This window comes from Mesoplodon bidens, assembly GCF_964165515.1.
Source record: "Mesoplodon bidens genome assembly, chromosome: 2".
In the NCBI taxonomy this organism is placed as follows: domain Eukaryota; kingdom Metazoa; phylum Chordata; class Mammalia; order Artiodactyla; family Ziphiidae; genus Mesoplodon; species Mesoplodon bidens.
This window is the reverse complement of record NC_138177.1, coordinates 47486109-47509279: the sequence shown is the minus strand read 5'-3', so window position 1 is coordinate 47509279 and position 23171 is coordinate 47486109. Positions and strand designations below refer to the sequence as shown.

The window sequence follows — 23171 nt, the reverse complement described above, 5'->3', positions numbered from 1 at the left end:
ATATTCTATGTAGAAAAACAACCTTATTCCTTCAAAACTAAGTAGCTAGAAAAAAAGAAGGAAAGGGATTGTGCAGAAAAGAGTTAACATAGCAGGCCTGAGACTGCTTTCTTGAGAAAGTCCTGTTTGCAAGGTTGGCCCTCGACTAGCACCTGAACACTTGGCTCTCAGTCAACAATTAACTGAAAATTAATTAGTGACTCACTGTGCCTAGACTGTGCCCAAACATATGGTTTCCACTGAAAACCTGCTTCCTTCTGGAAGTCTGGAATCTTAGCACGTGCTAGGCAGAAGGTGCCTATACGACCAACCCCAATAAAAACCTACGACACCAAGCCTCTGGTGGGTTTCTCTGGGCAGAAACATCACATGTATTGCTGCATTTTCATTGCTGGGGGAAGAAGGTGCTCTTTGTGACCCCTCATGGGAGGAAGAGATCATAAGGGACCCTGCGTGTGGATCCCAGACTCTACCTGTGACTTTCTGCCTTACTAGATTCTTACTATACCAATGGACTGAATCTTAACCATGAGTACAACTGTATGCTGAGTCCCCCTGACACATAGATCCTATAGGGTCAGTGGTTGCCAAACTTTAGGATGTGTCAGAATCACCCAGAGGGACTGTTAAAACATGGACTGCTGGGCCCCAACTCCAAGCTTTCTGATTCAGTAGATCCGGGGTGAGGCCTGAGAATCTGCATTTCTATAGGTTTCCAGGTAGAGTTGGAAGGAAGAGCACACTTCAGGAAATACTCTTATAGATTAATAGATTCAAGAGATACATCAACCAACTGCAGCGTATGGATCTTGTCTGCATTCTGATTTAGACAAATAATCTACAAAAACAACATTTATGAAGCATTTGGGGAAATGTGAACACTGACTAGATATCTGATGATAGTAAGGAATCAATTTTGTTGTGAGACCATGGTACTATGATTCTTTTAGATATTTTATTGATACATATATATTTTCCAGAGACATATACTGGATGAAATGATATAATATCTTGGATATGCTTCAGAGTAATTCAGGTGGAGATGGGGAAATGTGTATGTGTGGGCCAAGATTGGCCAAGTGTTGATATTTGATGCTGGGTGACAGATACATGAGGATTCAATAAACTATTCTATTTTTGTATATTCTTGAAATTTCCTAGAGTAAAAACTTTTAAAATTTATCTTCTGGTTAAAGAGAGCACCCTAAAGACAGATTTCTTCTCGAATCTTCTTCCACTGCTTAAAACTCACCAACAGTTCAATGTGTATGGGAAGCTTACAACCATAAGTTACTTGAGTGTGAGAATGTACTTTGCAATCTGGGGACTTCTAAATGTCCCTGAGCATTAGAATCAATAAGTGTACCTGTTCAGAAAATCCAAACACTTCTGGGACCCAGCTCAGATGCTACTGAATCAAGACAGCCGACTGTGGAACGTTGGAATATCTGATTTTAAATGAACTTTCCAAGTGACTCTGATGCTCCGGGCCTCACAGGTGAAAAGCAGAGTGACGAACAGTGCTAACTATAGAGTGCACATTTTCCATATAGAATGTGAATTTTCTATAGTGTGCCTAGGCAGACAATATCATCATGTTTATGAGCAAGTTTCAGTTGGTCTTGCTTTGCTGGGTAATGATACCTCATGATTTCCCTGCCTTCATACTTGATGGGTCCCTCGTTATACATATTATTATTGGCCAGGTAGGCAGGAGAGATGGAGTCAGAGAAAGAGCACAAAGGGGGATGTGAAGGTACAGGAAGCAGCAGGTTACCAGAAGCCTGTCCTGGCTTCCCACTGGAGGAGGCAGCTTGCAGCAGAGAGAGACACTACGCTGAGCTGCTTACCATGGCAAAACCAACATCTGCTTTCTTCAGAGCCGGCCCATCATTTGTGCCATCCCCAGTGACAGCCACCACCTGCCGCTGTTCCCCAACGGTGCTGTCGATGATGCCTAGGAAAAACAGACACACTACAGTGAGTTCCACGTGTGCCATCTGAGGCCATTTCCCCATGAAAGGCAGTTTTTTGGTCTTCCTCTCCTGTCCCTACCACCACCTCCCTTTCTACACTCTTTCCTCCTTTTTTCCCCTATGCTAGAGGTTCTATAGTGTCACCCGATGGCAGTAAATTGTTTCACGGGTAGCACTCTAAGCTAAGAAAGTCTGACCTTGTCGAATATCCTGTCCGGTGCCCCAAGGCAGCTATTATGTGGTAGAAAAAGCACTGGATGACTTGAAGGCAGAGACCCAGGGATTGACTGGTAACACTTCCACTTACCAGTTGGGCAGTTTGGATAGGTCACTTGTTGTCTCAGCCTCAAACTTCCTTATTTGCAAAATGGGACTAGCTTAACTTGTACTGTCTAATTCACAGTACTATCAACAAACAAGATAGGATAATGTTTAAAAACAACTTTATTATATTATGTATCTTATACTCACCAGGGCCTCAGATGTTTGCTAAACTGTATGTTCTTCCCATGAGCGGGGAGGCTCTCCTAGGACCCCCCTACTCAGGACAGGAGAGTTGCTTTGGTTGATGACTCTTATCTGGGCTCATCCCCACCTGCCTTCCTCTATCCTAGGCACCTACTCAGGAACCAACCTCACCTTTCACCAGTGTGTGCTTGTCAGTGGGGGAAGATCGCGCCAGCACCCGGAGCTTAGGCCAGATCTTGTCCAGCTTTTCTTGCTCTACCTGCCAACACCAGACCACACCTGGGTCAGTCAAGCTCAGAACAGCCATCCGGGAAAATCTTACTTCCTTACCCACGCTGAGCTTCTGGGAGAGCTGGTATTCCATGGCCCCCAGGGCAGTGTTATCCTGGCCTCCAGTGGAGGTGAAGCAGCCAACTCAGGCTCCAGGGCAGATTCATGGATGGTGACCATTCAGGCCCTGCTTGTCTTCTTTTCCCTGCCAATTCCCTACCTGGGAGCCAATTCCGTGTTTCTTAGACCCTTGACAGAGGTGGGCCAGGGTTAGCTGTTGGCTCAGGCGGCTAAAGTAGTGCTTCTGAGGTCTTAGGTTCAACTTCTACATTGACCAGGAAGCTCTGGCCTGCTCCACACCCAGACCAGGTCCTCTTACCAACCTGTGCCACTCTGAGTCACAAGGCAGTGACATAGGAGGGGTGAGGTAGAAGGGAATCAGTACAAAATCATCCCACAATTGAAAAAAATGGAAAGACATGAAAGATTAGTGACACTGTCTCAAAAGATGGCTTGTGAATGAAGATAGTGAGAAGAAAAAAAATCCGATTTTACTGTCTGAACAGTAAAAGGGACATCTCACTATGAATAGATTTTAGTTTATAAACCACCCACTTCCTCCCACCTGTCCCAGACGCCTTACACGTGAACCAGCCCTCGCCTAATAAAGGAGGCCCTGATTCCTCCCACCCAAGACTCACCTCGCCCTTCTCGTTTCGGATGAGTCGATTGAATTCTTTGCCCTCCAAGCACAGAAAGTCATCCCCAGGTGTCATGATGCCACATTTGGTGGCGATGGCCCGGGCTGTGTTGATGTTGTCACCTGTCACCATTCTGACAGTAATGCCAGCTCGTTTGCATTTGGCAATAGCTTCCGGTACCTGTGGAGAGTGAGGCAAGAGGAATGGAGGAGGTGGGGGTGGTGAGGCCTGGTAAGCTGCTCCTGTTCAGTTGTCCCTTCATTGTGGACAGCGGAGAGGCACCCTGGAAGCAGAACCATGGGGCATGGGCTAAGTCTGGTCATTTTTATATTGCTTGGCGCCACCTCGCTTCTGTCCTCTCCATGATACTCACATTTGAATTTGCCTTATTGTACCATGAGTTGAAGGGGAAATTTGCTTCAGGAGCCAGGTGTAAAAGCTTACTCTCCCACTCACAATCTAGATTTCTTAGCGGGGCACGCCTGGCCTTTTGAGATTTTGCCACTGCCTTCCTTTCTAGCAGAAGTTTTAACCACCTTCCACCCCCCTGGCACATACTCCAACAATATCAATTCTTTTAAGTTTCCCAAATGCATGACACACTGGGTCTTGATGGTTGATAGTCCATTGGTCTGAACTTCTTAGAAGCAGAGACTTTTTCAATGCCCTAGAATTGAGAGTAGTGCTCAGCTCTTCTAGGGGTGCTCGACAAGAATGTGTTGCTTGAAAGAAGGTGGCTAGAGACAAAGTTGGTGTTCCAGTTAATTCCATCTCCTGACAATTCTTGAGTACCAAACAATAAGCCCAGTAAAACCTATGTTTCTTACCCCTCAGACAGCATGAACTGTAGGAATGCCACTTTCTATTAGTTCAGTACTCTACAGCAGTTCTGTGAAGCAGGAAGCACAGAAACATCTATCCCAGCAAATGAGAAACAGTTAGGTAACTTGCCTAAGTTTCCTAAGTTACAACTAGAAATGGAGCTAGTACCCCAGTTCCTGCGACTCCTGGGTGGCCTCGCATTAGGTCACACTGGGCCGGCGCATGGGCCGGGGCCACTGGAAGACTTCCATTCATGTTTCCTAGCCCTTTTTTCAAGTCAAAGCCTCACCTCTGGGCGCACAGGGTCCTCAATGCCCACCACTGCAATACAGGTCAGTTCAGTGAGGATTTCACTCTCATTGTCCCATGGGGGCTCTCCGTCATTGAAATCCCGGTAAGCTATGCAGATAGTCCGGAGTCCCTCACTGGCCATGGGCTCGATGACGGTGCGGACCATCTCATCTCGGTCCTTATTCTTGAATGGCACTGCTTCCCCTTTCTTGTCCAGGATTCGATTACACCTGGTGGGGCACACAGTCAGAAAGCAGCATCCCCCGCTATGTGCTTGCATAGTCATTTACAGACATTCTGGCCACTCTGCATTACTCCTAAAGATACTGTTCTGTGGCCATTAATCTCCACTCATAACCCAAAGCTGAGCCCCTTTTTCCAAGGTGGGGTGGCCAGTAGGTGGGTAACGTCTAGGTGGGCAGAGCATTTGATTCTCCCATGTTGTCTGCTCCTACTCGTATGTGAATACAACATCAAGGGTCATTTGTGGATCGCCTGCTCTTTTGAGCTTCACAAAGGTAGACAGTGCTCAGTGCAGAGGGTGTGCTCAACAAGAACGTGTCACTCAAAAGGGGGTGGCTAAAGCCAAGCTGGGGCACTGGTTTTTAGCTACTGGCCCTATATCCACATAGGTGATCCACGTAGGTCACCTTTTAATGACCTATGGATCATCTAGCCACTTTGATTATGCAACCTCCTGTGATCAGAATTGAGAATAAAAAGGAAAAGGGAGCGCAGAACTAACACTTCTAGTATCAATACTTGCTATGTGCAAGGCATTTTACATACATTGAATCACTTAATCAGAGTAACCCTGTGAGATGGGTGGGTATTATCATCTCTTTTCAGAATAGGAAATGGAAGTTTGGATTGCCTAGGTCTGAACCGTGGCTGTGCCACTAAGAGTTGTATCACTTCCAGCAAGTTACTGAACTTCCCAGCACCTCTGAATTCTCATCCGTAAAACAGGGATAATGACAGCATCTACCTCGCTGAGCTGTGAAGAGTAAGTACAGTATCCAAAGTACTTAACAGCAAGGCTTGGCCTGAACCAAGCTCAGATGTTAGTCATGATGTCACCGCCTGGAAGGAGGGTTCGCTCATCATCCAGGTGGATTCAGCGTGAGGCCTGGCACCCTGACCTCCCTGAGGGGAGGATCCTGAAGGGAGGAAGAAGCGGGGGAGGGGCGCTCACTTGCGCAAGATGATCTCAGAAGCACCCTTGCTGTACATGCGGTAGCCACCGCGGGGCTTCTCGATGACGGTGCTCATGGACTTGCGCACCGAGTTGAAGGTGTACACCTTGTAGAGCTTCTCCTCGGGCACCTCACTGCGCACGGCGTGGTAATCCTGCTTCAGGTCCGTGACGAAGCCCAGCAGGGCGCACTCAGTCTTGTTGCCCACCTGCCGCGGCAGGCCGCCCTCCTTCTCCGGAGGCTGAGAGGAAAAACACACGTGGGAGTGTTGGATGAGGTGCCGAAGCTGGGGAGAGAACCTAGGAAGGGAAAGACTCCGCTCGAGGCTTTCACACATGTACCCAGGGCCCGTGGGGGTGCTGACTGTGGTCCCTGAGCCACCTAGGGCTTGGGGATTTTTTAGTTGCCCTGGGGGTGGTGCTGGTGTCTCACCCTGTGTGGGTCTTATTCTAACAGTCTCTCTTAGTTTCTAGAAACTGAGTAATTTACTCCTGACCAGCATGAAGTCTCTTTTTTTTTTTTTTTTTTTTGCGGTACGCGAGCCTCTCACTGCCGTGGCCTCTCCGTCGCGGAGCACAGGCTCCGGACGCGCAGGCTCAGCGGCCATGGCTCACGGGCCCAGCCGCTCCACGGCACGCGGGATCCTCCCGGACCGGGGCACGAACCCGTGTCCCCTGCATCGGCAGGCGGACTCTCAACCACTGCGCCACCAGGAAAGCCTGAGGTCTCTTTTTATTTATTTATTTTTATTGTGTTTATTTTTTAAAGATTTTTTGATGTGGACCATTTTTAAAGTCTTTATTGAATTTGTTACAATATTGCTTCTGTTTTTGGTTTTGGTTTTTGGGCCCCGAGGCATGTGGGAGGGATCTTAGCTCCCTGACCAGGGATCGAACACACACCCCCTTCATTGGAAGGCAAAGTCTTGACCAGTGGACTGCCAGAGAAGTCCCAAGATCTTTTTAGAGATACTGCCTTTACCTGGTGATTGGAGGTCATTTCATAGCCATAGATTCCTACCTGCCTCCCCCTTTCCCTCCCATCTCCCAATCTACTCCCATGGATTATTTCCTAGTTTCACCCCAAACATGTTCACTGGGGAGTGGGAAATGGGATGTGGGATGGCAATTCAGGCAGAATAAACAAGAGAAAATTAATGGTTCCCTCCACCTACCCATTTTAAGTGTCCTGGCAAAGGAAACGCTTACCAGAACCTTGGAGGTGTAGGCACTGTTGATAGAAATACCATTGACAATAAGGTCCAGGACCTTGGGCACGAGGACATCAGGGCTTGGGATTTGATGGTAATGGGTTTCTCCGATATGAGCCTGCACCACAGTCATGCGGTTCATGGTCAATGTGCCTGTCTTATCAGAGCAGATGGCTGTGGCATTGCCCATTGTTTCACAAGCATCCAAGTGCCGTACCAGGTTATTGTCTTTCATCATTTTCTACAAAGGAGAAGAGAAAAGACTTCCCAAATACAGGTCAAAGGCCATTTCCTAGCCAGCATCTCTCCACATTTCATTCTCTGGTCCCACACAAAAATGCAGGATACCATTTTTGTAAATACTCTTAAGATTCTACTGGGTTACTTAAATGTTGATGCAACTGATCCAGATGGTCCTTCCAAAGTGCCAGCGGCTTCTGCTCCTGAAGGCATCACCCAGAGTTTATGAAGACAGAGTGGCCCATCCTTTCACCAGAGGCTACACGGTACCCTCCCCTCCGGTCTCTGTTCTGAAAGAAGACACAGTTTCATTCCAGTCTCACCTTCACAGAGTAAGCCAGTGAAATGGTGACTGCCAGTGGCAGCCCCTCTGGCACAGCCACCACCAGCACAGTGATGCCAATGATGAAGAACTTGACAAAGTACTGGACGTAGATGGGAGTACACTCAGCCAGCCATGGTCTGCGCTGTATCACAAAGTTGTCGATCACAAAGTACAGAATCAGGATGAGAACCGTGATTGCAGACATGATCAGACCTGTCCAGGAAACAAGTCAAATGAACCCAGGCTTCAGGGTATTCCTAGGGCCCTAGCCAGAGATGGATTGGCATAAATTGTAGCCTTTGCTATCCATTTTAAAAATGACTATCTAAGTCATACCCAAAGCCCCTATCCATTCTCTGGTGCTTGTACATTACAGTGTAGGGGACAGAGGTGGCTTTGCATTCTAAAGACATGGGTGCTATTCTCAGTACTGCACCAACTTGACTCGTGGCTTCGGACTGGTCTTGACCCTCTCTGGGCCTGTTTCCTCATTCATAAATAAGAGGATTGGTTTAGTTTCCTAAAATAGCATTCTATGATTCTATCTCAGACCTACTCTCTTCCTACAAATCACAATGTAGTGACTATAGGTGCCTATTTCCTAGTGGTTTATCAATTTTAACTTCTTCCCTAGTAGCCTGAGAATGTCAGGCAATTCACAACTTGTTCACAGTGTTGCCCTATGGTATTAGCACATCACCTACATAACTAACCCTTAGAGCGGTGCTTCCCAACCTTTCTCCTGACGTGGCATAGACAGAAGATGACAATAATAACAACTATTAATATAGTGCTTACTAGGAGTCAGGCAAGCACTTCACGGGTATTAACTCATTTAATCCTCACAACAATCCTGTGAGATGTTACTATTATCATCCCCTTTTATGTGTCTCTCTAAGGCACAGAGAGGTTTTGGTATGGTGCACTGGAGGCGGACCAACCATCCTGGTTTGCCTGAGACTGAGCAGTTTCCTGGGCTGTGGGACTTTCAGTGCTAAAACTGAGAAAGTCTCAAGCAAACTGGGATAGTTGGTCATCCTACATATCCTACAATGGAGAATCTGCTCAAGATCAGAAAACAACTGGTCTAAGGGTTCCAACTGCTTTGGGTGCTGCCTGGCTACTCTGAGGGCTGAGGGGATCAGTATTTGGGCATCTGTATCTACCTGTGGTACAATATCTGGGAAAAGTTCCACTTCAAATCATAGTTTGATTTGTGTCTTTGCTTTTCTTGAGGGCGCAGTGATTCAGAGGAATCAGAACAAGGCTAGAGGTGATTGTATCATTGAAAGCATATTCTTTTGTACTTTGCTTCATCAGGGTCAGGCCTAAGAGGTGAGGCAAGCAAGGCACCTAGGCTGCAAAATTTAAGGAGGCATTCACTGTCAGGGTGGTGCAAGGCACCTCACTCGCTTCCCCCTGGTCCTTGGTCTAGATGATATGTGAAATGAATAAACAGAGGAGACCAGTGGGTAGCCCTCAGGTAGCTTGTACTCCCTAAAGAATAAGGTAGGGATTAGGAGCACAACAGGGGGATCTGTTTAATGTTTCAAACCCGTGTGCCAGGCTCAGCAATTTGATTCCACACTTGCAATTTATCTCATCTGTGTACTGTTTTGTTTTGTTTTTAAAATTAATTAATTAATTAATTTTTGGCTGCGTTGGGCCTTCGTTGCTGCGCGCAGGCTCTCTCTAGTTGTGGCGAGTGGGGGCTACTCTTCGTGGTGGTGTGCAGACTTCTCATTGCGGTGGCTTCTCTTGTTGCGGAGCATGGGCTCTAGGCGTGCGGGCTTCAGTAGTTGCGGCACAAGGGCTCTAGAGCGCAGGCTCAGTAGTTGTGGCGCACGGGCTTAGTTGCTCCGCGGCATGTGGGATCTTCCCGGACCAGGGCTTGAACCCATTTCCCCTGCATTTGCAGGCGGATTCTTAACCACTGTGCCACCAGGGAAGTCCCTCATCTGTGTATTGTTTATATGCAAGAGACTTCATGGTGGTCAAAATTAGCTAGGTACTAGAACTGGATGAATAGGCCAGACTGACACTCTATAAAACTCTCTGTGGTGCTTAAAATGTTCTCTATTTGCACTGCCCAATATGGCAGCCACTAGCCACACGTGGTTATTGACCAACTGAAATAGGTTAATGTGACTGAGGAGATGAATATTTAACTATATCTAATTCTCATTAATTTCATTAATTTTCATTAATTTAAATGGAAACAGCCACACATGGTTAGTGGCTGCAGTAGTGGACAGCATAGATTCTTGTTATTCAATGTGTGCTTAGCAGAGCAGCAGTACTGGCATCACCCGGGGGATGGTTAGAAACGCAGAATCTCAGGCCGCACACAGAAATAGACTCTGGACTAGACTCTGACTGTAGTAAACAGAGAGGTGAGGTCAGCAAATAAACAGTGGAAAAAGACTGTAGTTTAAGGGATATGTGCGCTGAAGGAGCAATCTTCCTTTGTTCCCTCCTCTAAATCTCCCGCCCCACCCCCCCACTGAAAGAAGACAGGAGAGAGGAGAGTGAAGAGGCAAGCGATGGAGAAGCTGCTTCCTCTCACGATGCACAGGAGTGCCTTTACTGACCTCTGCTCTGCAAAGCGCCTCTTTAATCACTGTCTTCCTTTACCCTCCAGTCCTTATTCTGAACTGATTGCTCTATGCCTGGCCATTGCTATGCTAGGGAATTACCCTCAGCAAACAACAGCCTTCTCTACCGTTAAGGAACTTACAAGCCAGTACACAAGCAGGTGAGTAGCTATTAAAGTCTTCCTTCTTGCTAATGTAAATCTCCCATTTGTTTGCACCTTTAACCCTAACACACAGGAAAACACCTCTCTCTGCAAAAGCTAAACAGTCGCAGAGAGAGACACAGCTACCTGGACTGCATTAGCCACTTGGAACTTTCAGCTTCTTTCTGCCAGACCTGGCTGGTGTAGAAAGAAGGCAATCAAAGTAGCGAGGATCCAGAATAGCACTGATAAACAAACCAAGAAGGCTCCACCCTACTCACCAGCTTTCCCAATCTGTACAGCCAAGCGCGTCAGCTTGCCTTGCAGCACCGACTTCTCCTTTTTGGGCAGCTTGGCTGCCTTTTTCTCCTTTTCCTCATTGTCGATCCCCTCCTGGCTGTTGAGTGGCTGGATTTCCAAGGCCACTCCATCCTGAGTCTTTGCTAGGGTGTACACACAAATAGGACAGGTAAGCAGGCAAGGTAGTAGCACTGAGTAGCAGGCAAGTGGAAACGGACAAATCCTTCTGTCTTATTCCTGGAATATACCTTGGACCCCTGACATCAGATCTGACCACCCTCACCCCATGCCAGACAGGGAGCTTGACTTTGAGCCTCTATGAGGGCTTTTGGAATGATATCTTAACAACTGGCGGTGAAATATGGTGCTTTTACGGTGTGGATTTCCACTTCAGTGGCAGCTTCCTGGCACTACCTCAGAGCCCCAAGCCAGGTTTATTCCAGCAAGAGGATTAGTCATGCCATAAGTGCTGTTACCAACAACCATCTTTCCCGGAATTCAGTGCTTAATATAGTGAATCTTTACTGCAGAAAGGGGCTGAAGGGGAAGGCTGGTAGATATTCCTAGAGCATAAGGGTCCTAGTCAGCTCTTTGAAAGGTTCATCTCTCTCTCACTATATCTATCTATATCTATATCTATATCTATATCTATATAGACTGTCAAGGAAGAAACACCGACCCCAGACACAGGGTACTTTCCAGTTCCCTCTCGTATTAGTTGAACGATAGGGGAAGGAAATCTCTTTTCTCCCCTGTCTGATGAAGGTAGGGAGGTACAGAGTGGGACCTAGGGGAAAAGGGAAGAAGCTGGTGTGAGGGACTCCCTGGAATAAGAGAAAGCCAGGATAAAGACAGACATATAAATCCACTTTGCTTTAAAAAGAAGAGTTAAAGAAATCTAAAATTAAAGAATTATTTTTGTGGAGCCCTGGCTCTCCGACATGATGCCTTTATTTCTAAAAACTACTATGATGTGGGTTACAAAAGGAAAAAATCTCTAGGAGCTGTCTCAAGAGAGCAGTTCTTGCTGGTTCCTGGCACCCCTCCAATTTCACCCCTGCAGAGCTCAACCCCTTTGGTTAGATGCCCTTCCTGAGATACTGTCTCTGCTGTCAGACTCACAAACAAGACAGAGACAGGATGTAAACACAGCCACCAAAAAAGCAACACACATCAGATTAGGAGGAAGAAAACAGACTGTGGAGAGAACAAAGAAAGAGGTGGGGAACGAGGTTACGGAGAAAGGGCTCTCTCCACCCCCGAGAAGACTAGCTGAGAAGGAATCCAGATCAGAAGAGGACACCGATGAGGAAGCCAACGAGAGGAGGGTGCAGGGACTGCCCATCCCAACTCCTTCCACCATAAGGACCCTGAAGCCTTCCAACCCAGAAACTGATGACCGTTGTTGTTTAAATCTGGCCTAGGGCAGTGAAGCGAAGAGTTCAGCACCCTGGGAAGAGCAGGTCAATCTCACAGGCTCTCCAAGACTGACATGAGGTTCCTTGAGCCAACAGCAGAGGATGCTGTTGTCCCATCTTAGATTGGGTTTGAGAGCTTGAGACCACCCCCAAATCTCTGCACCTTCCTCAGGATAAGGCATCTGGGCCACAGCAGCAGATAACAAATTTATGGAGAGGAAAAGGGAGGAGGCAGATGGCCTGGGAAGGCCTGGTTTGAGTGTGGGCAGGTAGAGATGGTAAATGAGTGGGTGGAAAGGTTACCTTTGTTGCGATTTTCAGGGACTCCTTGTTTTTTACCTGTTTGAACAAGAAAGAAAAAAATGGGGTGGAGACCCAAAGTGACTATTAAGAGATCAGATATCCAATGTTTCGGGTCCTGCTCAGAGCCCAAAAGGGCAACAGCAAAGGGGCTGAGTTACAGGAAAGGGAATGTAAAGGAAGCTCACACCTGTTTACCTCCATTTTCATTAGGGGCTCTCATGAATCCTTGGGGTATGGACCAGGCCACTCATGCAGGTGAGTGCACACCCACTTCTGAGCTGCTTTCTCCTGGAGCACAGTTGCTGTTGGGAGGGTGCCCCCGGCCTGAGTCACACCACTTGGAGAAATGGGGTGGGGGTTAGGAAGCGAGAGGTTTGAACTGTTTCTGCCTGGTGGCAAAGGCCCTGCAAGGTGCCTCCATGTCAGTTTACCAGCGCCAAGCAAGCGTCCTCCTTATTCACTTGCAGGCAGCTGCAGAAACGGATAGTCTCGTTCCTGAGTGAATGTGTTTTGTCTCCTTCTCATTAACTCCCCTTCCCTAAACAGCCCAAGATGGTCCTTCCAGCCAACTGGTAGAAATCCTTCTCTCCTCCAAGGGAAGAAGGAATTCTTAAGGGAAAGGTGTAGATATGGTTTGGTATCTTTTTTTTGCCTTCTGTTTTTCCTTCTTTCAGAAACAAGTGAATGGCAAAGACAGGGCTAACTTCGGGGTAGACATTCCCTCTCTGTTCCTACTCTCCTGGCCGTGTCTCTCTTCCACTGACAGCCCATAGTTTCAGCAGGAATCCAGTTTCTTCTCCTGGACAGTTTTCCCTTAGCCTTGATGATTCATATAGTCCCCCATGTCTGAGGAAAAAAGGGGCAAGGGTCGGAGGACTACACAGAGGGGAGTTGCGCACCTTGCCAGCTCATTTGGGGCAGGCTTTCTACCTCATCCCTTTACAATCCACCAACAGACACAGGAATCGATGCAACCTGACCGGGCCAGGATCTGGTTTCCATGAGAGCACTGTGGGGAGCCGGGGATGATACCCTTCGCTCAACAAGGGGTTTGGATATCTGCACTCATCATCCTGCTGATTCTTCCAACCAGGTACTGCATCCAGATCTGCTCCCTTTCCTAGTCTGTCCATGGGGGTGGGAGGGAAAAGACTCTCATCCCGAAAGCCCTTTACCTTTCTTCTTCTTCTCTTCCTCTTCCCCCTCACTGGCCCCCAAGAGTGTAAAGATGATTCCAGTCTGAGAGTTGATACCCACAGCAGTCACTACCATTCGGCCAGAACCTTCCATGACATGGGTCCCTAAATGAGAAAGAAGACGAGAGAAGTGTTGTTTTTTTTATACCTGGCCATTCTTTGGTGTGAAACATAAACCTGGAAAAAAGCAATCCCTCTTTCTTCCTCTCCCGTGGATAGTGATATACTCAGCAGATAGCAGGAAAAGATCAAGAGCAAGCAAACTGAGGCGTAAGGGAAACGATGTGTCTAACTGCTTTAGGGTAAGGCTCCTTTCCCACCACCCATCCCCAGCCAGCAGAGCCCTTATAGCACCTGCTTCATAGGCAGTCTCTTATAGGTTGCTTGATATCCGTGTATTCAACCCACTAATATGCTACTGCCTCTGCTGAACCTTGGGGCAGGGCCAGAAGGGAGAGCAAGGTCTGGATATGGTCTCTGGGGCTGACTGTCTGGGGGGAGGCAGCATGGGAACTGGTGAAGCCAGAGGCCATACCTGAGAGCAACATGGGGTCTCTTTCCAGGGACTTTTTGACATGGTCCGACTCCCCAGTCAGAGAGCTCTCGTCAATCTTGAGATCATTGCCCTGGATCAGGATTCCATCTGCAGGCAGCAGGTCACCTAGTACACAGAAGTGAAGGGGCAACAGGGAAAGAGGGTAGGTAAGGACCATCCAACCCCATCTCAGGGCTGCTCCCATGGGCCCCGCCTATAGGGCAAAGGCCCAGGGAGAATCTGGAGAGCATTTGAAAGACAACTTCAGCTCTGACAACCTGAGATAAGACTCCATTCCGGGTATTATAAATTCAAACAGTTACTGATCCCCAAACACATTCCCATGGCCTGAATATTATATACTTTTCATCTAAGACACACAGGGTACAGTCTAACAGTCTTTGGGAGTTTCAGTTACTGCTTTCTGTGAATTTCTCTTCCATAACCTCCTTAAACTCTAACCTAGAAGCTAACACAATTTGGGGTCTTAACTTTTTGGGTCCTCAGCAATTCCAAGCAGCCCCCTTATGCCAAAGGACCTAGCCTTCAAATAGGGAGGGTGGCACAGGTACAAGAAACACAGGGCTCTCACCGTATTTGATCTGGGCAATGTCGCCCACCACGATCTCAGCCACAGGGAGCTGAATGATGTGACCATTTCGGATAACGGAGAATTTCTGTTCCTTTTCAATGCGGTTCTGCAGCCCCCGGAATTGCTTCTCTTTGCTCCAATCATTGAAGGCGGTCACTAGCACCACGATGATCACTGAGAATAAGATGGCTGCCCCCTCAATCCAGCCGGCTTCTGCCTCCCCTTCATCTTCTGGGCTAGTTACGGCTAGACCACACTCTAGCCCAGGGAAAGCAGAGAAAAGAAGGGTCACGTAGGGGCTTTTGTTGGCATTAAAAATGGGGGTTGTGGGGCTTCCCTGGTGGCGCAGTGGTTGAGAGTCCACCTGCCGATGCTGGGGACACGGGTTCGTGCCCCGGTCTGGGAGGATCCCACATGCCGCGGAGCGGCTGGGCCCGTGAGCCATGGCCACTGGGCCTGCGCGTCCGGAGCCTGTGCTCCGCAATGGGAGAGGCCACAGCAGTGAGAGGCCCGCGTACCGCAAAAAAAAAAAAAAAAAAAAAAAAAAAAAAAATGGGGGTTGTGCTTCTGCAACCCCCCAGAATAGAGAGTCAGGGAAAGAGAATAACAGCTATTCTCTTGGGTAGAATAGCTCTCCTCTGAGGATGCTGGAGGACAGCAGGATTGGGTGTCATCTCACCACCAATATAACTATTTATGTTTACCCCAAAGAAGCAAATGACTAAATAGCATGAAACATGTCAATACAAATTACAGGCTAGTCACATATAAAGAACTTATGACCACCAACATGGTAGCTCCCACTACTACTTCCTATGATGCTCACACAACTGGGGGAACTCTGAGATGCAGGGCTTTGTTGGTTGAGTGAGCATAGAGGATTTAAGACATTCTGAATAAGGATTTGATGTGAAAGGGGGGAAAAGACCCTGGAATCAGGATAGGTTGGAAGAATAGCTTACTAGCTACTTGTTAGCTTCCTTTGGAGAACCCACTCTGGATAATGGGGGGGCATTTTTAAGCTATAATCTGTCAACGTGAATACTAAGCGTTTTTCGGTGGTGCTGGAAACAACCCAGATCAGAGTCACGCTGGTCTGTTCAAGATACTCACGTTCATTTTCTTCCCCAGGGGGGCGATAGAAGGACAGGACCAGGGAGATGATGGCTGCGATCTCCAGGATGATGAGTGTGACATCTTGAAGGGCTTCCCACACTAATTCTAAAAAGGTCTTGGGCTTTTTGGGGGGAATCAAGTTTTGTCCAAATACTTGTTTACGTTTCTCCAGATCTGCAGGGTTTCCAGATAGGCCTGAAAAAGACATAAGAGTAGAGCAAATGAGCGAGAAAAAAGGGGTAGAGATGAATGACAGAAGAAGGCAGTTAAAAGATCCCTTTAAAAAAGATACCTTGCTTCCCGATCTGCCCACGTATGAGATCCAGTTAGGGTGACTGGTCTCTGTGGCTGACAGACTTTTTGCTCAGACTCAGCGGATGTGAAATTTTCAGTCTAAAAATGGGGGCAAACCCAGACAAGTTGGTCACAGGGGCCACTCACTCCTCTTGGTCTCCAGGGTAAGCTAACCTAGACCTAAAACTTCATCTCTTCCTCATGGAGTTTGCTCCAGGCTCCAGCTCTAAGAGCACAAACATTAAAATGTTTCCTGAGACTCTCACATTAACTTGTAAGTGCTGGTCATGATTTAAAAATAGAGCTGGGACTTCCCTGGTGGCGCAGTAGTTAAGAATCCGCCTGCCAATGCAGGGGACATGCATTCGATCCCCGGTCCGGGAAGATCCCACATGTCGTGGAGCAATTAAGCCTGTGAGCCACAACTACTGAGCCTGTGCTCTAGAGCCCGTGAGCCACAAATACTGAGCCCACGTGCCACAACTACAGAAGCTCGCGCACCCTACAGCCTGCACACCGCAACTACTGAGCCCACGCACCACAACTACTGAAGCCCGCGTGCCTAGAGCCCATGCTCTGCAACAAGAGAAGCCACCGCAATGAGAAGCCCATGCACTGCAACGAAGAGTAGCCCCTGCTTGTCGCAACTAGAGAAAGCCTGTGTGCAGCAATGAAGACCCAACACAGTCAAAAATTAAAAAATAAAATAAAATAAAATAAAATGTTAAAAAAAAAAAAAGGGCTTCCCTGGTGGCACAGTGGTTGAGAGTCCGCCTGCCGATGCAGGGGACACGGGTTCATGCCCCCGTCCGGGAAGATCCCACATGCCACGGAGCGGCTGGGCCCGTGAGCCATGGCCGCTGAGCCTCGCGTCTGGAGCCTGTGCTCCGCAACAGGAGAGGCCACAACAGTGAGAGGCCCGCGTACCGCAAAAAATAAAAATAAAATAAAAATAAAAATAAAAACAGAGCTGGCTTCCACCCACTGGCTCATACACAAAAGCCAGAAAGAATAAGCTATCTGCCCAAGGGCATGCTAGGAGACTAGGAGACAGAGCCTAACCAGTTGTCCTGTCCAAGTTTCAGTGGTTTCAGGAGATCAACAGAGTAGAGGCTTCGAGGCTCCAACTTTGGGCATCCCCTTTTTGCACACAGCCATCCTTTTCTGTCACACACAGAGGCATACATGCATAGACACACACACATCACTAAGAGGTACTACTGTTCTGCTAAGTACTATGTACTTAGAGATGTACTAGGTGCTAAGAGAAGTACTACTTAGACAAAGTACTAGGAGAAGCACTATTATTCAGGTTGAATAAAAAGAGAACAATGAAGGTGAAGCCACTGAGTTAGTACTCAGTCCTTCATCAGCATGTTCCCCACTAACACACGTGTGCTTACATACCTGTGTGAGTGTGCACACATAGTCCAGGCATGTTGCCAGAGAGAAGAAGAGTGAGGCAGAACTATTCCCAGTGTCTTCCTTATATTTAGGCCCTTCTCCTGGGCCCCAGGGGTGTTATACTTTAAGGGAAGAGGAGACAGCTTCTAACTTTAATTAATGCCGGGTGACATTTATCATATTGTTTACACAACTTGATTAGCAAATTAGCCCTGGTTTTGGCACTGGACATTGTTGGCTATACTGTGGGTTCCTCACAGGCAGGGTGAGGCAACCTTTGTCTTGAAAAAAGATCAGCAGCTGAGGAGGGTTAGAATCAAAGGATGGGGACACTTAACACAGCTTCACACAGAGGTGCAAGCAAAGCAGATGACCGGAAGCTGCAAGGAGAAAATGGGGATACTGATGCCAGAGGACCTCTCCACACTTTAGTCAACGTGAAGGGCTACTCCACGGGTGGGGAATGGGGGCTTAGCAGGAGGGCAGACATCTATTCTCCATCTCCACTGAATAGGATGCAAGAGTGTTACTTTAAATGGCAAGGAGAGAGATTTGGGTTAGAACTAAGGAAGACAGAGCAAGAGTTTGAAAATGGGAAAATAGGTGCTCAGGGAGTATTGTTTGCAGGGTCCATTTCTCCACCCTAAAAACAAAAACCATCAGGAGAGGTACTTGAAATCTACCTGGGGACCCTGCCTGGAGGTAAAGTGGGGGTGTGAACTGGCACCCACGATTGTGAAGTGGGGACTGCAGACCACTTCCTCTTGCCAGTGCTCAGGAGAGGGAAACAGGGGGAGTGGCGCCTGATGCTCTTATCCAGGGCCTCCTGCCTCCTTGGGCCCAAAAGCGCCACCCTGGCTGGAAAGCTGAGAGGCACAGCAGAGCTCTGCAGGGGAGCGGGTTTGACCAAAGCACTAGAAGCAAGCTGGGCTGCTTGCCAGAGAATCCCTGCCTCCACCACTCTGAGAAGTCAGTTCTCAGCAGGAAAGAAAATCCAGGGCCTGGGAAAGGAGTGTTTCTGGGCACGGCATCTTGATCCCCAGGCAGGCAGAGGCAGAGATGCCAGGGGACAGGGCCTTGCTGGTTCTTTCTCTCAGGGACCTGAGATAGCAAGTCTGTGCCAACTTGGAACTGCTGTGCTGGATGGCCAGGCTTACTGGAGGGAAATAGGAGTTCTGCTAATTTGTTAATCTACCTAGGATGTTTCTCAAGAAAGCAGGATTCACAATGTAAAGGGAGGAGATGTTATTCCCTCCTTAACAAGGGTGAGTAGATGACTATGAGGGCAAATCAAGACGTCAGATATTAGAGGTTATCATCAAGGGACATCCCAATAAGTCTAATGAAGGCCAAAATGGCATCAACACAACAAGAACAGTCTAGCTAAAAGCACCCCATCTGAGGTAGCCCTGCCTCTCCCTGCTCTCATATTAATGCCCCATAATCACCCCTGACTCCTCTCTCTCTCTCTCATCCACTATATCCGTTTAGTCAGGGAATCTGTCAGCTCTATCTTCAAAATATATCCAAGGTCCCCTCACTTCTCATTTTCCACAGCTCCCATCCTGGTCTAAGCCACGGTCATCTCTCGCCTGGACCACTGCGACTGTCTAACTGGCCTGCTGCTTCCACCCTTGCCTTTCTGTTCTCAGTCTCTTCTCTTTCCAGAATGATCTCTTACAGCCCAACCCATGACACTCATCTACCCAGAATCCTCTGGTGCCTTTTACTTGGAATGAAACTGGGTACAGAAGACCTTACGATGGCCTATAAGCCCCCTTTATGAGCCCCCAGCCCCCCCCCTTAACTCCTACCATTTTCCCCTTGTTCATTGAGATGCCATCAAGCTAGCCTTCCTGCCATTCTCTGCATGCACTAGACACGTTTCTATTTCAGGGCCCCTGCACACGTTTCCTTTCTCAGATTCCTCTTCACTAGGTAGGGCTCATCCTTTCACCTCCTTCAGGTCTTTGCACAAATGCCGCCTTCCTCGCGAGGCTCACCCTGACCACCGTATTTAACACAGACTTTTCTGCCCCTAGCACGTTTGATCCCCTTGTCCTGCTTAACTGTTTCCCTCTACAGGTCTTCTCTCAGAACAGATTATATATTTATCCTATGTTTGTCTATCCCCCTCCACAAGGGCAGGATTTTTGTCTTTGTTCCCTAGGTCTAGAACAGTGCTTGACACATAGTATGCACACGAGTTTATTGAATGAACTGCATGAATGAGTAATAAATAAGATTGTGAACATTTAAGCGATTACAATTGTGCCAGATGCTTCACCAGGCACATTTGTGTCTTCTCACTGAAACACTGCAAAGCCCTGTGTAGTAGCTGCTATTAACCCCACCTCACATATAAGCAAACTACGGCCTGGAGAGGTTTTGTAACTACTCAAGTAAGTACACGGCAGTCTATACCGCTCTACAGGAAGCAGCTGGATGCCAAGCTACACACAGTGGGGCTGGGGTGTGGAGGCAGCTGCACTCAGCTGAGGCTTCATTCTGGTGTGACTAACTTGTCCTGGTTTGTCCAGGGCTTTCCAGGTTTTAGCACTGGAGCTCCTGCCTCCTGGGCCGGCCCCTCAGCCCCAGGCAAACAGGGATGGCTGGTCACCCACCGTCCTTTATTTACCTCAGGGCAGGCCCACATGCTGCTTTTCTCTACACCTCTAGGCAAATCAGTCCTGTTCCCACTCTTTATTTACAACCGGGGTGAATTAGTCCCATCTTTTCCCGTCCTCAGGGATGGTGACACCAGGTCTGTCAGAGTCTAACCTATGAATTTTGTATTCAATAAAAGGTCCATTATTGGCCTTTTTTGGACCCAAGCAAATGGAACAAGACAGGTTATGGAAAACAAAAAAGGTCAGGCCTTGCTCTTACTTAGATGCCCTCAAAGTCACACATTTACTTCCCTTTTGCCATTTTCTCTCATCTCTCTGCTCCACCTTAAGTCACCCTACGCTCTTAAAATAGCTACCTTAAGAAGTCAAGTGGCTGCCCAAGTTCCCAGCATGCCCCGTGGCAGGGAGGGGCAGTTTGGGGCTGTCAGCATAGTAGCCTTGGGAATCCTCTCTGACATGTGGCATGGCCCAGGAAAGCCATGTGGGACTGGGATCTCGGCCAATCCCCAATTTGGGGCTTTCCATTCCCATTCTTCCTGCCCCCAAGAGGCTCTCAGGCCTTGATCTCAGCAGCTGTGATTTCACATAAATACTCGTCCAGCCCAGGAGGGGGTTTTAGTCCCTTATCTCCACAGTTGTTTCTAAAATATACTGCTTCCTGAAGAGGGGAAGGGAGACTTGGCAGGGAGAAAATGCTGGAAACACTGGAAAAGGGTTTCCCCTAAAAATACATCAAGAAAATGAGAAGAAATCTTGTCCCCAAGAACATAAGAGAGAAAATCCTACCCAAATCGGGAATACATCTGGCCCGAAGAACCAGACTTAACACGTGAGCTAGGAGAGGTGACAAGAATGTCAGTCTGTGAAGTCACTGCCCCCACCCCACGCTGGGGAATTACACAGCCCTGCCCAGGCTGGCGGGAGATGGAATAAGCAGCAGTGGAAAATCTGTGTCTGCTATGAGCCTGTTCGGGGACCCAGGGCTTGGGAGGAGAAGCAGCAGCCCAGCCCTCAGTGGCCTGGCTCCAGCAGGGAAGGACCAGGGCCAGATTCCCTAGGAGGCCGAGGACTGTCGGCAGAGGCACCCCTTATCAGAGCCAGCTCAGGCCCAGAAAGGGTGGGGCTAGGTTAGACATCATGAGGGACTTCCCAGCTGTCTGAGTTATGATACCTTGCCAATGGGACAGCAGAACCTTCTCCTACAAAAATAGTATAAGGGAGAGGCTTCTCTGGGTTGATCGGAAGGCAGTCTATTTGGTATATAAGAACAGACATCAGAATACCTTTCAAGTCCTACCTTAAAAACCGTGGATTAGGGGGCAGGAGGGAAGAGTAGCCTAAAGTCAACATAAGGACTGACAGCCTTCAGCCAGCTGCTACTGCTAACCCACTGCCACTCCTCCGAGGATTCAGAGCACTTTCCCTGCTTCTGCATCCCTAGCTTAACACACCCACAGCTTGGAGATGTGCTCTGTACCTGCTGGCCTTCCAGCCCCCAGAGAGAAGGCAGTCTCCCTAAGGTCACCACAAGAGGATGATGGACTTAGAGAAGAATGCCCCTTTCTCACTCGCAATCCTAAAGCCCTGCCCTAGGTGGACAGCTTCCTCAGGGAATGTCTCCCCGTATCTGGCCATCTGCTGTATGGCTTTTGTGAACACTCCAACTCTGGCACAGAGAAGAGACAGCTCCCTAGAGCACCCTCCTCACCCTCTGCTCGGCCGCCCTCTCCCACGCTGCATGCACACACTCCCCTCCGGTGTCACCCCCCCCAGTACTCACACCTCAGAGCTAAATACAAAGAGCGAAAGCTCCACTTCCAAGGGCGGATGCAACATCTGCCTCAGCCAAGGAGGGAATGCTATCTTTCTTCCTTCCCCTAGCTGACGGTTCAGTGCAAGGCAATGACAAGAAGGTTTAAAGCAAAACAAAGCTCGCAAGAGTTTCTGCTGAGCTGCCAAAGGAATGTGGCACAAAAGGTTCTAGGCCTGGTGGAAGGGGAGAAAGCAGGGAGGGCTCTCAGGTTGAGGAGCTGTAACTATTCTCCCTGCCTCCAGACTTCTCTACCCCCTGCTTGGTAGCATTATGCCAGCTAAGCCAGAAGACCAACTCTGGGCAAGGAGGAGCTGGATAGAGAAGAATTCACAGAGCCTGGGGTTGGCCTGGGAAAGAGCAGGCCCATAGCTGTCACGCACGGTTGACCTAATTCAGCCTATAACTCAAACCAGACAGGGAACTCCCAGGATGCAACGTGGAATTCCCTGCAGAGGGAGGAGGGACTAAGGGAGGGCACTTTTTCTCTCCTGTCTTTCTCAGTCATCTACCATCCCACTGTTGATGCTGCTTCCCCCAGGTTTTGTGAAAACCTTTCCCACCCCTCTGCTAGGTACTAAATATTTCACAGCTACTCACAGCACAGTGTAGCTGCTCTCTGGCTGTTTGAGCTGGTCTGCCCATCTCTACCCCTTCTCCTCCCTCTAAGATATTCTTTTGGCCTGAGTCTCTGTCATACCTTAAACTTAAAATGTCTGCCCAAAGTGTGATGGGCAGAGAGGACCACAGATTGTTATTCTCAGCAGTCATGCCCACATGAACTGTTTTTAGAATAATTTATTTGGCATCTTCCAGGTGATGGCTATGGGGCAGAGGGCATGAGGAAAGAGAGGTAGCTTGGCTATGCTTCTAAGTTGAAATTGATGGACTCCTAAAAGTGGATTTTCTAAAACAGACTATAAGCCCTACAGATAGGGAAGAAAATCTCAGAGAAGCCAGTTGCCCATCTTCTTCTCATATCCGTTCCATCCCATATCCACTTGCCCATTTCTTTACATCCCCTGCAACATCAACATTCTCTAAAGCAGTGGTCTCTAAATCGGGGGCATGCATTCATCTGTTAGAGCGTGGGAAAGGTACTGGAACTTTTTGTATTACTTCATCCATTTCTATTTCTTGTAGATCCTACTCTGTAAATAATATTAGTGTTAGAAGTACTGTAGGTGAACATTTATGGGGCTACGTGTGCAATTTTCTTTCAGATTGACAATGCTACTAGAAATTTCAATCTCCTACACTGAGGAAGAGCCCAATCCCAGTATGTCCCAGCTTATGGGAAAATGGATACTTCTTGGTAGAACATGCCACTGACCTCG

General features: G+C 48.2%; 1 protein-coding gene across 2 annotated transcripts in view; it reads right to left on the bottom strand.

The window, feature by feature from the left end:
- ATP2B4 (ATPase plasma membrane Ca2+ transporting 4) overlaps positions 1 to 23171 on the bottom strand; it is a 92886-nt gene that overhangs the window by 21799 nt on the left and 47916 nt on the right. For both annotated transcript variants that reach the window (XM_081224289.1, XM_081224290.1), the window contains exons 3-15: positions 15694 to 15891; positions 14581 to 14838; positions 13989 to 14114; positions 13433 to 13558; positions 12258 to 12293; positions 10518 to 10679; positions 7498 to 7712; positions 6933 to 7175; positions 5724 to 5965; positions 4527 to 4758; positions 3416 to 3595; positions 2616 to 2703; positions 1851 to 1957 (exon numbers count right to left, since the gene is read on the bottom strand). In XM_081224289.1, coding sequence (XP_081080415.1) covers positions 1851 to 1957; positions 2616 to 2703; positions 3416 to 3595; positions 4527 to 4758; positions 5724 to 5965; positions 6933 to 7175; positions 7498 to 7712; positions 10518 to 10679; positions 12258 to 12293; positions 13433 to 13558; positions 13989 to 14114; positions 14581 to 14838; positions 15694 to 15891 — 2213 coding nt within the window. The remainder of the gene's footprint in view (positions 1 to 1850; positions 1958 to 2615; positions 2704 to 3415; positions 3596 to 4526; positions 4759 to 5723; positions 5966 to 6932; positions 7176 to 7497; positions 7713 to 10517; positions 10680 to 12257; positions 12294 to 13432; positions 13559 to 13988; positions 14115 to 14580; positions 14839 to 15693; positions 15892 to 23171) is intronic.